General features: G+C 53.6%; 4 protein-coding genes and 1 non-coding gene across 5 annotated transcripts; 1 reads left to right on the plus strand and 4 right to left on the minus strand.

The window, feature by feature from the left end:
• Window positions 1-2,179: 2,179 nt before the first annotated feature.
• Window positions 2,180-4,213, minus strand: CTHT_0001260 (RNA polymerase II transcription factor B 73 kDa subunit-like protein; the record flags this gene model as incomplete). Its single annotated transcript, XM_006690615.1, has 1 exon — window positions 2,180-4,213. The coding sequence occupies one exon, from the start codon at window positions 4,211-4,213 to the stop codon at window positions 2,180-2,182; it is 2,034 nt and encodes a 677-aa protein (XP_006690678.1).
• A 1,927-nt stretch (window positions 4,214-6,140) lies between these two features.
• CTHT_0001270 (mitochondrial 2-oxoglutarate dehydrogenase E1 component-like protein) lies at window positions 6,141-9,392 on the plus strand (the record flags this gene model as incomplete). Its single annotated transcript, XM_006690616.1, has 2 exons — window positions 6,141-8,727; window positions 8,851-9,392. 2 exons carry the CDS (start codon window positions 6,141-6,143, stop codon window positions 9,390-9,392), a joined length of 3,129 nt encoding a protein of 1,042 aa, XP_006690679.1.
• A 1,345-nt stretch (window positions 9,393-10,737) lies between these two features.
• Window positions 10,738-12,640, minus strand: CTHT_0001280 (uncharacterized protein; the record flags this gene model as incomplete). The annotated part of the gene is made up of 2 exons (XM_006690617.1): window positions 10,738-11,936; window positions 11,986-12,640. 2 exons carry the CDS (start codon window positions 12,638-12,640, stop codon window positions 10,738-10,740), a joined length of 1,854 nt encoding a protein of 617 aa, XP_006690680.1.
• Window positions 12,641-13,515: 875 nt separating this feature from the next.
• CTHT_0001290 lies at window positions 13,516-13,607 on the minus strand. The gene is given in 2 exon segments: window positions 13,516-13,552; window positions 13,569-13,607. It is a non-coding gene; the product is annotated as a tRNA-His (tRNA).
• Window positions 13,608-13,900: 293 nt separating this feature from the next.
• Window positions 13,901-15,436, minus strand: CTHT_0001300 (uncharacterized protein; the record flags this gene model as incomplete). Its single annotated transcript, XM_006690618.1, has 3 exons — window positions 13,901-14,389; window positions 14,450-14,800; window positions 14,873-15,436. 3 exons carry the CDS (start codon window positions 15,434-15,436, stop codon window positions 13,901-13,903), a joined length of 1,404 nt encoding a protein of 467 aa, XP_006690681.1.
• Between the last annotated feature and the right edge of the window lie 1,108 nt (window positions 15,437-16,544).

Consider the following 16,544-nt stretch of genomic DNA (forward strand, 5'->3'; position numbering starts at 1 on the left):
ATAACAAGATAATCATTCCAGAGTATTTACCATCAGTTCCCTTAAACAAGAGAGAGACTTTTCTTTTTAAAAAAATTAGATTCTTCCACCATCGCCAAATAGCAGGTATCTGTTTGTATGCCTCAAGCTCATCTTCCCTCTCCAAACCCAATTTTCCTCAGTCCACATCAATCACCTCACCAGAAATACTCCTTTATATCCCTACATACATACAACTCCTCATCGCTCCGAGTCGTCACTCAGTACTCCATCAACGAGCTACCAACTCCGAAGAATACTGCGCAGCCTACTATCCAGAAAGTATATCCCACTCGACACATCAAAGTTCACCAGCTGTGGCTGCGCCTACAAGTCATAGAGTGCCCGGTGCCCAGGAAAGATAGAGGGGGAGGAGCATGTGCCGGATGATGAGATTGATGAGGCGTGGTGGCATGTCATCGATGCCGAAAGTTCTCAAGAGCAAAGTGTCCAGAGGTTGGGATGTTACAGAAAGGTGTTTTGAGGAAGACAATATGGAAGCACATGAGCTTAAGTGCAGAAAGAAAGAAAGGTATGGGCTAAATGAAGCAGAAGTTCGCAAGCAGGTTGTTCCTCGGGTCTATTTGCTTTGCTAGGGCTAATGATTTTGTGGACTTTTTATGATGCTTTACTGTAACTGCCCACCACCAACCTATTGTAGGAAGACAATCGTAAAGTACCATGTTTACCAGTCACACGAGACAACTTGTGGTATTTCTTCCTGTAAATATTTCACCTTATGTCTTTTTTTTTGTTTGTTTGTTTCGATGCGTGTAGGTAAGCCCAACAAAGGGGCCAGTAGCAGTACTATTAAAGAGTGGAAGTTACGCATGATCAAGTTTGCTCGCTTACAACAACAGCATCCACCTGCCAAGACCTTATAACTCACCTGCTTACACAAGCACGCACCTACAAAGTATCAAGCCTTCACAAATACTAGGTACATACAATAGCACCCAAAATGTACGAAATCCACTGCGTAAAGTGGACCGGCTGTGGCTGCATCTACCGGGGCGTAGTTCTGACATGCTCTGACAAGGCAAAGAACAAGAACTGCAGGCCGAACAATCTCATCATCGAGATGTGGGGCCACTGCGACCTTGAATGCATGGAAGTCTTCAGCATTCTTCTAAGCGTGGGCGGCATTGCATTGAGAGATGGAGGGATAAACTCTGGGATACTCTAAAGAAGATAAAGGTTGTTGTTTGGGGGGGGGGAAAGAGAGGCAGGCATAAAGGTGATGGACTGAAGATGGCAAGGATAGGAACGTGACTATGTAAAGAAATAAACATACCTATGACTTTACTACATATATAAGGTAAGTCCACAGTTTTGTTCTGGGTCCATTGGGAATGTTTCATATCTTGATTACTTCCAACATCATTCTTTCCTTCCTCATTGTTCATACCCTTAGGAAACAATGCCAACTTCATGTATTAACAAGCCACACATTCTTACACTCGTCAGGAGCACATTCTATCTCTCCTACTCAAAAGCAAGGTGCCAACTTCTCCTCGTCTAGAAGTATATATACCTACCTGCTTAACTACACACTAGTAATACTCTCACCTTACCTTCAACAATATAACGATAAACATTAAGAAGCACACAAGTACCTAAAGCTCGACTTTTCGCTTGATCACTCACTCAATCATATACCAACCAGCGTGACAGACATCAACAACCAAAATGTGTTACATTCACTGCGTAAGGTGCTCCGGCTGTGACTGCATCTGCTGAGGCGTAAAGCCTGAGCATCTAGTCAAGGCAGTTGGTCAAGAGTGCACTGGACCTAGCGGAGATTGCTGTGAGGCCGTCCGAAAAACTGCACTATATGCCATTGCCATTACCGCTGGGGTACTTGCTGTTGTTAGGCCAAGGCTGGGAATGAAAACGACTTCATTAGTTCCCTGTAATGGTGCTGAAGCAATAAAGGGGCTCAAGCGAGGATGTCGTGCAAAACGACACATCAACGTTGACTCCAGCTAGGAAATTCAGGTGTTCTCTCTCTCTCTCTCTCTCTCTTTCTTTTTTTTTTTCCAAATCTTCCATTTATTCCAGTCAGAGTACTAACAAGTTTTTCATTCATGGTATCATAATATCATCATTTAGCTGGCTAACCCAGTTCATAACATACTCAGCTCTTCTCTTTCCTGCCTGTTTAAACCGTGCCCTTTCCAGACACAGCCCCCCAGACAGCCAATGCAGCCCTAACCGCCTCCAACGTCGCCTCAAACAATGCCATCACACTCTCTCTACCCCCCCTTGGCGGCTGCCACCTTATTTTTCTCCTCGTCCGCTCATAATGCTCCATTATCTCTCGCTTCCTGCGCTCGACTACCTGCTGCCTGATCACCTCTGCTTCCGCAGCAAGTGCATCGATGCGTTCCCTCGAGCGGCGGAGGGTCTCGGCGTAGTAGGCAAGTTGTTGCATTTGCTCGCTCGAGTTGGAACGGCCGTTGGCAGTCTGGGAGTCGGGGGCAGTAGAAAGGAAGCAAGACCAGAATTGCCTCAGGAACTCGACCGTGGTCGCGTTGGTGAGGTAACACCTCTGAGCAATATCTGGAGGTATAGACATCGGCGAGGTATCATCATCGAGGCTGGAAGTCGCCGCACCGCCCGTACCATACGTCTCCAACCTCTTCTTCCGCATCCCCTCCAGGATCTGCTTCTGCGCTTGTTTCCTTGCCGCGCGGGACCCGACATGCGGAACTTTCGACGTACCCTGTCCTTCGGGGTCGGATTCACTCTCATCGTCTATGCCGATACTCCCGTGCAGATCGATCCCCCCGGCGCCGTCTTCATCCAGCGTCTCCAAATCAGCGTGGACGTCGAAGAGGACCTCGGAGGGAACCTGGTGCTCAAAAACTTTTGCATCTTCCGACGCCTGCCCGTCTAGGCCGGCGGCAGCAGCAGCCTGGTTCTGGAAGAATTGGTTCTGTTCGCGCACGTTGAGGATTATCCTCGCCGTCTCGGCATCACCTTGCAGATCGCGCAGGCTGAGCTGGGCAAATGTCCGGGTATCATCCTCCGTCAAACCAGAAGCTGGCACGCGGGCTGTTACCGGGTCCGGATCAAGCAGATCGGCGGGGGCGACGTTAGCCATGATCTTTTCCGACAGAGAGTTTAGCGTTTTGATAATGGGGACGTTGGCGCGCGGACGCATCTCCACGTCCTTGCGGTTGCCGGACTTGAAGCCACCTTGGTTTTCTTCGTTGGCTTCGAGGTCGATGATGTGAGGTACTTTTTGGGCGGCCACGATCTTGCTGGCCAGACCGAACGAGTTGTCTGCCTCGAGGAACTTGTCGAACAGCGGATCGGGGTTGTCGTTCTCCGTGTAGCGCTCGCCGCGGAGCTTCTTGAAGAGTTTAGAGAGGAAGAAGCGGGACCAGAACTCGCTTTCGCTGAGTTTAGGAACGTTGTCGTTGTAGATGCGTCTGACGATGGGATGTTGCTGCAGGATCATCTGGATCTGTTCCGGAGAGATGCTCAGCTTGAGCTGCCCGTCTTCCGTGCGCGGCTTGATAGTCGACAGCACGTTGTAGGCGCCCTTCTTCTGATGCAGCTCGATGGCGTGGGCGCGCAGCAGCCCGACGCGGGTCGACCAGAACTGGGCGTTGAATGTCTCAGTCGGGATGCTTTCTGGCTTCAGGGCCAGAGCTTCAGCATACGTCTGCGCTAGGTCTTTGTCCTTTTTCATCAGCGATTGCTGCAGGTCGATGTCGGCCTTGAGGGCAGCATCGTCGAACCATCGGGGGGCTTGGCTCGCTGGTGCAGCTGGAGCACCATTGGTAGCACCAGACTGACCACCACCACCACCACCAGCAGCAGCAGCAGCAGCAGGCTTGGGAACATTCGGGTCATTTTCCCTTGCCGCGGCGAGCAGCTGGGAGAGCAGGTCGCGGATTGCATTCGCCTCAGCCCGAGCATCGGTCGGGTGGGTAAACTGGAACATGTACTGCGGTGGCGGGGCGCCGGGCTCGGCATTGGGTCGCGGGCGCTCGGTGAACTTGAGAATGACCTTGGCCGAGCCCGGGGGCGTCTGTTGGAGGTTTGTGATGTTATCGAGGGCCAGCGACACAGTAGGCGGCCCCGTTGCCGGCAACGGGGTCCAGATGAGGAACTTGCGGTCCTCGGTGAGGGTCAGGATGCCCTCTTTTTTCTTGTAGGTGGTCTGGCTGCGGGGGATGCTCATTTTGGCGATAGATTGTCAATTCCTTTGATGGCTCCAATTGATGTTTTTGGTTCCTCTTGTGCCTTCACCACCATCAGCAGCGTGGCTGGCGTGGTGCCGTGCTACTGCCTGCTAGGTAATGATGTCGAAGTTTTATTTTAGCGCGGCTCTCAAAAATTCATGAAGCATCCTTTCCTTTGTAATCCCCCAGTCGATTATCTCGATTATCTGTTCTGTGTCGCCGTCAGTGATGAAGAAGTCGATGCAATGCCAAGCACTGAAGCGGCCCGTCGCGGTCACCGTCGGTCGCCGTGCCGTAGCCGCAAGCGTCGCCGTCACCGGGTCCCGCTCCGCTAGCTGCAGTCCTGGTCCCTGCCTGTCTACTGGCGCGGCGGCACTGGCGGCACTGGAGGGCGTTGGGTCGTTGGCAGCAGCCCCGGATCCCACCGAGCCCGACTGCGACTCATAGTCAACGAGTTTTTGGCGTGGGGCGGCGTGGCGGTATTGGCCACAGCGCACGTGCCACATCAAAATTGCATCTCCCACTCTCACTGGACACGAGCATTAGGCCAAGTCGCGGCGCGAGGTCACGCGGAAGACGAGTTTCACCGTGGTTTGACCAGGGATGCGGCCTGAAACCTCAGGGTTCACCTCCCGGCTTTTGGACTCGTTTGGCACTGTGCCGAGATGGAGGGCAACGAAGACATTCGGGAATTCGTTTCCCGCCCCAGAACAGAAAAAGTAGCCATTGAGCAATGTCTCGTCGCGTCTGTGTATCTTACGATCTTACAGAATGGCTCTGTATCTAAAAAAAAAAAAAAAAAAAAAACATACCGCCAGATAGCAGCGTGGTATCAACTTCGACCGTTATCTTTTATCTCAGCCTGGGTCCAGCCGGTGCCAGTGACGGCAGCACTGGCGAACAAGGCTCGGAGCCTGCGATATTTTTGCTCCAGTTGGCACTGCCAGACGGCTGCAGCATTCGGCACCGGCGGATGAGCGGGGACTGTGTGGTTGACTGATTGACGGCGGCCAAGCGTCGAAGAGGTCCAGAAACGAGAGTCAAAAGATGGAACTTTGCGTAGAAACATGGCATTTGATGAAGCCAGCGGCTGCGTTCTGTGCTGTCATTGCTTGCCCAGCCTTCCCCTCGCGCTCCCAGGCCCCAGGCACCACAGTACGAATAATACAGAACACGGTGCAGTGCCGGTCAGCACAGCTTCCGTCCAACCGCTTTGCCGCAGCGCCTGAAGCCCAAAGTGCCGCAGGCTGCACTGTGGTTGGCTACGTTGGACCAGAGCCGGTTAGCGGGGCAAAGGGTGGGGCGGCAGTCAGGGTTGGCGGTAGGAGCGCCTGGACCTGCGAAAATTGCCGTCATCATCGCCCGGCGCCCGTTGAGAAAGAGCGAGACTGGGGACGCTGGGCTCCAGGTTTTGCTGGGGAATTTGGGCACTGGGCAGCGGCTGGCTCCAGAGATTTCTCATTTTGCGGTCTCATTTTTTTTTTTTGATTTCACCTCCCTCTTCGACCCCTTTCATCCTTTCTCCCCATTCTCCATCCCTCCTCCTTCCACACTCTCCCCTCCCCTTCCTCCAGCATCCCAAACAAAAACACCGGGTCGCCCGTGTTTTGCCCCTGTCCTACTACGCAAGTCCCGGTCCGCGTCTTGTCGTAGAGGGCACAGACTCTGCTTTTCTCCTCTTCATTTTTTTTCTTCCTCTAGGGGTTGTGCTTCCACACCTCGACGACGACGACGACGACGACGACGACTTACTCCGCCACTCCTTTGTGACGACGACGACTGGTTCTCGGGCTTCAGGAACCCTAAGAGACGAATACTCTGAAATTGCTCTGGTCTGGCTGTCCTGAATAAGCCAGGAGAAGAAGAAAAGGACGAAAAGCACGCATTGTCCCAGAGTCTGATATCGACAGTAACCCGACCGTCCCGATGTATCGCTCCTCGATTCGTGCCCTACAGGGCGTCTCGGCCTCGCGATGCCTCTCGACTGCTGCCACGGCTGCCCGGGCTGGTGCTGGCCGCCGTCTGACGGCCGCCCGCCGTCCACTGGGCGTCGTGACGCAAAAACGCTTCGAAAGCGCGCTCCACAACCCGCCCGACCCGAACGACAGCTTCCTGTCGGGTAGCGCAGCTAACTACGTTGACGAGATGTACCTGCAGTGGCGTAAGGACCCCAGCAGCGTGCATGTGTCGTGGCAGGTGTATTTCAAGAACATGGAGAGCGGCGACATGCCCATCTCCAAGGCCTTCACCCCGCCCCCCGGTCTGGTGTCTGGCAGCCAGCAGGGCGTCATGACTCTGGCTGCTGGCGCTGGCGTCGGCATCGGCGAGGGCGCTGATCTCACGAACCACCTCAAGGTCCAGCTGCTTGTGCGCGCGTACCAGGCCCGTGGCCACCACCGCGCCAACATCGACCCTCTGGGCATTCGCAACACCGCCAAGGGCTTCGGCAACGTGCGTCCCAAGGAGCTCGAGCTTGACTACTACGGCTTCACTGAGAAGGATCTTGATACCGAGTTCACCCTGGGCCCCGGCATCCTCCCCCGCTTCAAGCGCACCGGCCGCGAGAAGATGACCTTGCGCGAGATCGTCCAGGCCTGCGAGCAGATCTACTGCGGCTCCTACGGCGTCGAGTTCATCCACATCCCCGACCGCGAAAAGTGCGATTGGCTGCGCGAACGTCTGGAGGTCCCCCAGCCCTTCAAGTACTCGATCGACGAGAAGCGCCGCATCCTGGACCGCCTCATCTGGTCGACCAAGTTTGAGGAGTTCCTCGCCCAGAAGTACCCCAACGACAAGCGCTTCGGTCTGGAGGGTTGCGAGTCTCTCGTCCCCGGCATGAAGGCTCTGATTGACCGCTCGGTCGACTACGGCGTCAAGGACATCGTCATTGGCATGCCCCATCGTGGTCGTCTCAATGTCCTGTCCAACGTCGTGCGCAAGCCCAACGAGTCCATCTTCAGCGAGTTCGCCGGCACTGCTGCCCCTGAAGATGAGGGTTCTGGTGACGTCAAGTATCATCTCGGTATGAACTTCGAGCGCCCCACTCCCTCGGGCAAGCGCGTCCAGCTGTCGCTCGTCGCCAACCCCTCGCATCTCGAGGCCGAGGACCCCGTCGTGCTCGGCAAGGTCCGTGCCATCCAGCACTACAACAACGACGAGACCGCCCACAAGACCGCCATGGCCGTCCTGCTGCACGGTGACGCTGCCTTCTCGGCCCAGGGTGTCGTGTACGAGTGCCTTGGCTTCCACTCGCTTCCTGCCTTCTCGACCGGCGGTACCATCCACCTGGTCGTCAACAACCAGATCGGCTTCACCACCGACCCACGTTTCGCCCGCTCGACCCCCTACTGCACGGATATCGCCAAGACCATCGAGGCGCCTGTCTTCCACGTCAATGCCGACGACGTGGAGGCTGTCAACTTCGTCTGCCAGCTCGCTGCTGACTGGCGCGCTGAGTTCAAGCAGGACGTCATCATCGACCTCGTCTGCTACCGCAAGCGCGGCCACAACGAGACTGACCAGCCCAGCTTCACCCAGCCGCTCATGTACAAGCGTATCAGCGAAAAGAAGACCCAGCTCGACATCTACGTTAACCAGCTGCTCCAGGAGGGCATCTTCACCAAGGAAGATATCCAGGAGCACATGAACTGGGTCTGGTCCATGCTCGAGGAGAGCTTCGCCCGCTCCAAGGACTACCAGCCCACGTCCAAAGAGTGGACTACCAGCGCCTGGAACGGCTTCAAGTCTCCCAAGGAGCTGGCCACTGAGATCCTGCCTCACCCCCCGACCGGTGTTGACCGCAAGACCCTCGAGCACATCGGTGCCGTCATTGGCACTGCCCCCGAGGGCTTCAACCTGCACCCCAACCTGAAGCGTATCCTGAACAATCGCTCCAAGACCGTTCTGGAGGGCAAGAACATCGACTGGCCCACTGCTGAGGCTCTGGCTTTCGGCTCCCTCGTCACAGAGGGCCACCACGTCCGCGTCTCCGGCCAGGATGTTGAGCGTGGTACCTTCTCTCAGCGCCACGCCGTCTTCCACGATCAGGAGACCGAGGATACCTACACCCCTCTGCAGCACATCAGCAAGGACCAGGGCAAGTTCGTCATCTCCAACTCGTCTCTCAGCGAGTACGGTGCTCTCGGCTTTGAGTATGGCTACTCCCTGACCGACCCCAACGCCTTCGTCATGTGGGAGGCCCAGTTCGGTGACTTCGCCAACAACGCGCAGTGCATCATCGACCAGTTCATCGCCGCTGGCGAGCAGAAGTGGATGCAGCGCACTGGTTTGGTCGTCTCCCTGCCCCACGGCTTCGACGGCCAAGGTCCCGAGCACTCGTCCGGCCGTCTGGAGCGCTTCCTGCAGCTGTGTAACGAGGACTCGCGCGTCTTCCCTGCCCCTGAGAAGCTCAACCGCCAGCACCAGGACTGCAACATGCAGGTTGCCTACCCGACCTCGCCTAGCAACCTGTTCCATCTCCTGCGGAGACAGATTAAGCGCCAGTTCCGCAAGCGTAGGCCGCGCCTCTTTCCCTTCCCCCCCCCTTTTTTTTTTTCTTCCTCTTCCCCTCCCCCTCTCCCTCTCTTCCCCCTCTCACTGGTCTATGAGTAAAAGCGAATGATGCTAACTTGTGCAGCCTTGATCCTCTTCTTCTCCAAGTCCCTCCTGCGCCACCCGATCGCCCGCTCTAACATCGAGGAGTTCATCGGCGAGTCCTCCTTCCGCTGGATCATCCCCGACCCGGCCCACGAGACGGGTGCCATCAAGCCGCACGACCAGATCGACCGCCTGATCCTCTGCTCCGGCCAGGTCTATGCTGCCCTCGTCAAGTACCGCGCCGACAACGGCCTCGACAACGTCGCCATCACCCGCATCGAGCAGCTGCATCCCTTCCCGTGGGAGCAGCTCCGCGAGAACTTGGATTCGTATCCCAACGCCAAGACCATCGTCTGGGCCCAGGAGGAGCCGCTTAATGCTGGCGCTTGGAGCTACACCCAGCCCCGCATTGAGACCCTCCTGAACTGCACGAAGTATCATGATCGCAAGCATGTCATGTATGCGGGTCGTAACCCGAGTGCTTCGCCGGCTACAGGTGTCAAGAAGAATCACGTGCGGGAGGAGCAGGAGTTGTTGGAAATGGCATTTTCGGTGAAGCAGGAGAAGTTGAAGGGGGAGTAAGGAAATGAAGAGGAAGGATATAGGGGTCTCTACCGGGATGGATGAGAAAGGGTTTGGGTTATGGAATTGTGGGTTGGTTAGCCTTTGCTTCGTTGACTTAGAAGGACTAACTGGCCTGATGGACGGATGAATGGATGGATAGGCTGTATTGTAGTACTATCATTACCTCTACCTACTTTTGTTGTTCTATGTTTGATGATGAGTAATAGACTGGGTTGGGTTTTCGTGTGCAAATGAGTTTTCCCATCAGTATCTGCTTGTGGTGAACTTGTTTAGTGATGGGTGGTACCATCAATAGCTTGTCAGCAATAACCACTGAGAGCCAGCACACATCATACTGGTTAGGCAATGGCAAGTGCTTTACAGTTATGGCGAACCGAGTTCTTATCATCCGTCTTCTTAAACCAACGCTTGCGGACGCTCCTTGAAATGGGACAGTAACAAGAAAAAAATAACTCTTGATCTATGAAGGGTTTGTAGGGATATGTGATTATTGGAAACGACTGCTGTCAGCGAAGTCAAATGAAAATACCTCGGCACATGATCAGGAGTTAATGCTTCCCCCGATGGATAGTTAAGGTGCCAGAGAGAGAAAGAGATGAATAAGAACTTTTGGATGGATCAAGAAGCTTCAACAATCCCAATAAGGAGACAGAAGACTGGCCGCTTAAGTAAACACAACCCAGCAATCCCCCATGGCCTAACACCTCAGTACTAGATAGGCAACCCACATCGGTTCTGCATTTCACAGTGTTTTTCCTCCTGCCTGTCTCATTGTCTCATTCTTCTACATCTATCCAAGCCTGCTCTGCAGATTCCGGTCAAAGCTTGCTGTCTGACACACGGAAGTCTAGCCAACAATGGTACGGCGGATGCCTGCGTGATAGGAGAGAGGGCACAGAGATACCGCAAGCTGCATGTTTATTTGGCGGAAGTGGCAAGCCTCGAAGCATTTACAGGACGAAACCTGCAGACTTGCGGATGCGTCAGCGCTTTAAGCCTGAAGCGGAGTGCAATGTAATAGGTGTTGAGAAGGTTCTTTGTGAGGATTCGGAAATGACAAACCGTTTATTGAGCACAACACACGGTCGACTGGACCTTGTCGACCAAGATGGGGTAGTCGGGCGTAGAAGATTCGGGGAGGACAACTCGGCTGTTCTGTGCCTGTATCGGGAACGAATGCCGTTCTGGGAAGGCCGCCTTCCCTTTATCTCTGTAAACTGTGAGCAACGGTAAATTAAATCATCATCATGATGACCATGTCTTGCCAGACATGAGTCGTATGCGAAACATCACTATATATACATCATTCCTCAAAATCTACCATCAAAATCCCACATCCCCCTTAAGGCGACACTACCTTCCCATTTTTCAACGCCCCCGCCTTCGCAACCCCCCCACCAACCGTCGGACTCCTCGCCAGCCTATTCTCCCCACTATAAACCTTAAACTCGGCCAACAATATCTCATCGTCATTCTTCCTCTTATACGGATCCGGGATTCCAAAAAACCGTGCATTCACCTCCTCATACCCGACACTCAATTCAAAATATCCGCGATAATACAGATCCTGCCACTGCAGCTCCGGGTTCGCGCTCACCAGCCACTTGGAAAGCAACTTGCTCAGGAAGTTAGGGAAGTTTCTGCCTAGCACAGAGTGGCTGGATACCGCGGTGCCCGCAAACTCAACGCCGAAGCTGCCCGCCCCGGTGTCCTTGTTGTAGTCACGCCTGTTGATCCAGGCGAGGTCGGAGACCCACGACGCATGGGAGTCGCCTGCTAGTATAATAGTGTTGTTGATAGAGTGGTCAGCCAAGTGCTGGTAGATGCGGTCGCGGTTCGCGAGGTAACCATCCCACTGGTCACGGTTGAAAGGCCGGTTGTTGAAGATACCGAGACCGATGTGACTAAACACGACCTGCGTCCCAACCAGCCGCCACCGAGCCCCCCTTTCAGAGGACTGGCTCAGCTGGTCATAGAACCAGGCTTCCTGATTGAACCCCATGAGCGTGCGGCTGGGGTCATCAACCACGTCCTCCACATCGCCGATATTCCCCCCGGGTCCAATGCCAATAATCCCCCCGACAACAGTCAAATCCCTCGCATAATGCCTGGTATCCAGCATCATGAGATCAGCCAAGTTGCCAATAGAGAAGTTCCGCCAAATCCTCAACGTATCATCCATATCTACCTGTCTCAGCGGCATCCACTCAAAATATGCCCTGACGGCAGCCTCTTTCCGCTTAAGAAAAACATCCCCCTCGGAATTGTGGGAGCCGTTCTTCCAGGAATTGTCGGCGACCTCGTGGTCGTCCCACACCGTGATAAAGGGATATATCGAGTGGAGGGTCAGGAGGTCTTCATCCGTGCGGTAGGTGCCCAGACGGCGGCGATAATCGTAGAGGGTGTAGGTCTCCCGGTCGGGTTGGGGTGTGCGCAGGTGGGAGGAGTCTTGGTACTCGTAGATGTAGTCGCCTAGGTGCAGGACATAGTCGATGGTGTCCTTGCGTGCGGTATTGGCGTAAGCATTGAAGTATCCCTCGGCTGGAAGAAGTTAGATGCTGTCTTTGCATATTTTTGCAGAGGGACTTACGATAGTTGGAGCAGGAGTAGACCGCAAAGTTAACGTCACGCGGGACTTTCTGGCTCCTCGCTGGGAGTGTCCTGGTCCGTCCTACCAGGCTGACCTTGTCTGAATCGCAGACGTTGAACTGGTAGTAGTAGGTAGTGAAAGGCTGTAGGCCTTTGGCTTCAAACTGCACTCCGTCAGCATCGCTGGTCACATCAATCGCCTCGATCTTCTTTACCTTCACCGTATAATCCACATCGCTCGTCGTATACCCCCTTCCTTGATCAACCACATTGTTCAACTCCTCATCCGTCGCAATCCTCCACTCCACACAAGCTGCTTTCGTCTCTGGCACCGCCCCCTCCGTCCCATCATACACCGGCACAACCCCCTCCGGCACAAACTCTGACGCGACACTATCCTCCGTAGGCGCAAGCCTCGTCCAAAGGATGACCGAGTCCTCGTAGGGATCACCGGAGGCAATGCCGTGCGTGAACTCGACCTCCTCGGGGGTGAACAGCTCCGCCTGACGCTTCACTACATGTGAGAGAGGCACGCCGAGGCTGGGGTGCCGGCGTGAGGGGGAGCTGTAGGCTAGGTTGTTTTCATAGGAAGAGGAGGTGGCCTTAGCAAGCGAGGCGGCTAGGAGGCCACTGCTGAGGGAGAGGAACCGCCGCATAGCTTGCTATGAAAGGGAGCTCACAATCTTGACGGCGTGAGGACCAGACTAATCCCGAAGGCGAGTTGGGGGTCGCTGGCTGGACGGGCAGGAGAGACAACCTGGCACCATCTTAACCGTTTTGCCGACATCAAGATTTTATACACCTATTCTTTTGCCCCGATATGGATCGGGAACGGCCCGCTATCGGCGGAGATTGGCGAGCTGCATACAAGCAATGCACAATGAGACAGATTTCTCTCCCCGCGCAGCGGCTGAACTTCCCGAAGCGTTGATGAGCCGTTGCTATCCTTGGTTCCTCGCATGGACATGCTTGGCGAATGGTCGATCTGGCGCGCCCACACGTGGTGCAGCCATTGGCCAATCTCCATCAAGATTTCGCCCAAGACTTTAGAATCGCGCTGCCCCTCAGCTCAGGAACAGACCCCGACCTGACCCGTAGCACCGCCGCAACGCGACATAGGGGGGGCATCGTGGTAGGTAGCATTATTAGGTGCGAAACTCTAGCCATTTATTTGGCTCGAGTTGAGCACCTTCTCTGTCAGGCTCTAGGGCCGCAGTTGGATGTGTAATATCGTGCGTGCCGGCAAGGCTAGCTTATGGCGATTACTCAGCACAATGTTCATCATTCATGCGGCTCAAAATACTTTGGGAACGCGAGTTCGCTTCGCTCGGACGTACCGTTGTGATTGCAACGTACCATTCTCGTGGGTCGTCCTGATGTCAGCGGCGTGCATGATGTTGATCTTGGATGCAAGGGGGCGTGGAGGGCGTTCCGTTTTGGTGGAAACAAAGCCCGCCGGAATCATTTTCTTGGGAAGAGGAATTCCTGCGAAAAAGTGCCTAGTAACGATCGAGGAAAAATGCAAAAAATGTGGGTGACCCTGGAATCGAACCAGGGTTTCTTCGGTCGTCATGTCTCCTAATGAGCCACAACGAAGTGTCCTAACCACTAGACGAGTCACCCGTATGTTGATAGATGGACTGGTATCTAGGGTCTACATAGTAAGTGAGGCAAAACCCTAGCCCTGATGCTGCTCATGTATGAGTATCGAGCTGCGCCAATTTTCCGTTTTCCACCGCCATTGAAGCTGGAGCCAATAAAGGTGATGGCAATCGAAGTGTACAAGTAAATTTCTCGTGATGCATCAATTTTGACATATTTTCATATCCAGTATCTCTTTATCAAAAGTATTGTTTCTTCTCCGACGCTTATCTTTCTGATTCTTCCATTTGCATCCAACCCTAACCCTCCCCTTCTCATTCACTCCGGGCCTCCTCGCTCCTAACCCAAACCAACTCCTCCAACTCATCCCTACCCGTCCTCAACTCTTCCGTCAGATCCTCAAGACCCTCCCCACCTAATAAAACCTTTCCCCTCTCTGGACCCAGCACCCGTCCACACGCAACAACCAACATAGTTACCATCCTGTATCCAAATCCGTGTCTCCCCGCAGCAGGGCACTGATGCGGCCGGATGGAGAAAGGGATATAGGCCCGTTTTTGCAGCGGTGTGAGTCCGCCTGTGTTGGAAGAGTTGTCGTTAACGTCGTTATCGGTTGAAGAAGGCGAGTCATCGAAGCGGGAGGGGAGGAAGTGAAGTGCGGAGGGGCCCCAGATGGAGGGGTGCCTGTGGAGTGCGGAGATGGCACAACTAAGTTGGGTTCTTATGGGAGTGGAAGAGGGAGCTTTGGTGATGGGACAGCTGCGGTAGAGGTGTTTGTTAGAGGGGTAGAGGCGAAGGCCCTCCTGGATAGGGGGGTGGTGTTAGTCAGGCGGGATGTGATGGATGCAGAACAGGGAACTCACCATGGCCACTGTGAGTGCTTCGCGTTCTTCTGATGGCTTCCCAAGGCAGCTTGGGACAGTCTCAGTGCGCTTGACAACGTCTGCATGTGCCAGATCCCGTTGGGAGTGGTATGCCGTGACGAAGGTCAGCAAGACAACTCGCCAAAGGGTCTCATACTGCGGCATGATGACACTGAGAATTTTGACGGCCGGTTTTATAGGCAGGCCAGGTCGAAGGAAGCTGTTATAAAGATTCCCATAGGTCACGTTCAAGTTGTATATCTCCTTGTCAAGGATCGGAGATGGACCGACCTGTGGATCACACTTCGATCTCAACCACTGGATGTTGATCTCTGTGATGGTCACAAGGCTCTGCCGGGAAGTTTTTGAGATGTCAAGGCCGAAGTTATCGAAGAGCACAACCGCTAGGCACAGGCAACGAACAGTTTCTGCCAGTGAGATCTTGTCTGTTCTTTCAAGCTCAGCATTGAGAAATCCCACTGCCACATCGTATAATCTCTCCCAGTCCCGGTTTGCTAGTTTATCGTTGACAAGGCGTGCTGAAAATGCTAAGAAAGCCCGGTGATGAGAGACATCGGTAGTTGTCAATGAGTTATCGATCCACAAGGCTCTTTCAAGACGGCGATTTATGTCAGCCCGGAGCCGTAACCGTGTCTCAAGGTCATCATGGCCATGTGCGAAGCTGAAGTTGGCAACAGCCCTCTGCTCCTCAACCCAGTCCTCGATGGCTTTTGGCTTTTCGGTATAAAGAAAAGGTAAATATTTCCTGGCATAGGGGGCAAGGCTAGCAGACACGCGGCGCATGTTGTCATCGAGAGAAGCCTTCAGCGAAGAAACTTGTCCCTCACGGCCCTCACGGTAGGTGGTGATTATTGAGAGGATTAGAAGTGCAGAAACCCAACAGACCAGCACAAATGCTGCATCTTTGACGCCCTTTGCGATGGAAGGTATTAACACGCGAGAGACAAATCTTTTGTGGAGATCCATGTTGAGCTCTAATGGGCCAAGTCTGCTGGCAGTTGGGAGATTCAAGCTCCTCGTCTGTTGGAGTATCCCACTATATAAATAACAAATGTTGACAAAGATCTTGCTTGACAGCTCGTATACTTCTTCCATCATCACAATGACTGCACTGAGGCCCATGATGCGTTCGGCTGTCTGCAGCGTTGCGTTTCTGGCATAGTCTAGCACGATGACGAGTGCATGGCAATCTTGTACCGCAGTATCATCATTCTGCTGTTTATCCAAAGACCTTGGGTTTATGGACTCTTCAAGCTCTTGATTTTTGAGTGTTCTGCCCTAAAGCCTACACAAAAAAAAGTGAATCAGGAAACAAAAGTTTTACTTTCACCGTCTCAAGGCTGCTCCATTCCATTTTTAGGGAGTGTGCTGGTGAATTAGCCCAGGAAAACTTTAGTGTTTGGAGCAAACGGAGAAACCGGATCACACCACCGTTTCTGGCCAAAACACGTCCCTGAGTGTATGCAAGTGCTACGGATTACTGCAGTTATCTCCTCTCCTAAAACATCAAGATCATAAACATGTGACTAAGAACTTCAGGTCAGCACCGTTTGCAACTCTGGCAACTGTTACATGTCGCATACTGAAAGGAATGCCTAACCGCACTACACACAATAATCCCTCCATGAGCCGACCAGCCAATCCATCATCTACATTTTGATCTTATAACCACCCGAAAACGTTTCTCATGCTTGGCCTAAAGCTGTATTCGGGGTCGCAGTAGTTTTCGAAGCAAGATTTGTGCAGCAAGACCAGCACCACAACTGCGTTTCATTGTCAAGATTTTGTCCAAACGCATTCGAGAACAGTCGAGTAAGTGAGGACTTACCATCAAAGGGGACGCCGTCTTTGATAGATATGTTAGCCCCGTTCTGAGATCAACAAGCACTGCATCAGTTTCCTCTGTAGACTTACCCATCCCTCATGACAAAATGGCTCCTGGTTCTCTAAACAAACGGTGTAGCACACCGCTGGAGAGACTTTGGCCTCAATTGGGTTTTCGTCACCAGGGAGCCGTGCTAGAGCAGTTACTATTGGCGACTCTGTGGGTTGACTTATCGCCACCAGCAAACCA

The sequence above is a fragment of the Thermochaetoides thermophila genome (genome assembly GCF_000221225.1).
Source record: "Thermochaetoides thermophila DSM 1495 unplaced genomic scaffold scf7180000011806, whole genome shotgun sequence".
NCBI classification, from domain to species: Eukaryota; Fungi; Ascomycota; class Sordariomycetes; order Sordariales; family Chaetomiaceae; genus Thermochaetoides; species Thermochaetoides thermophila.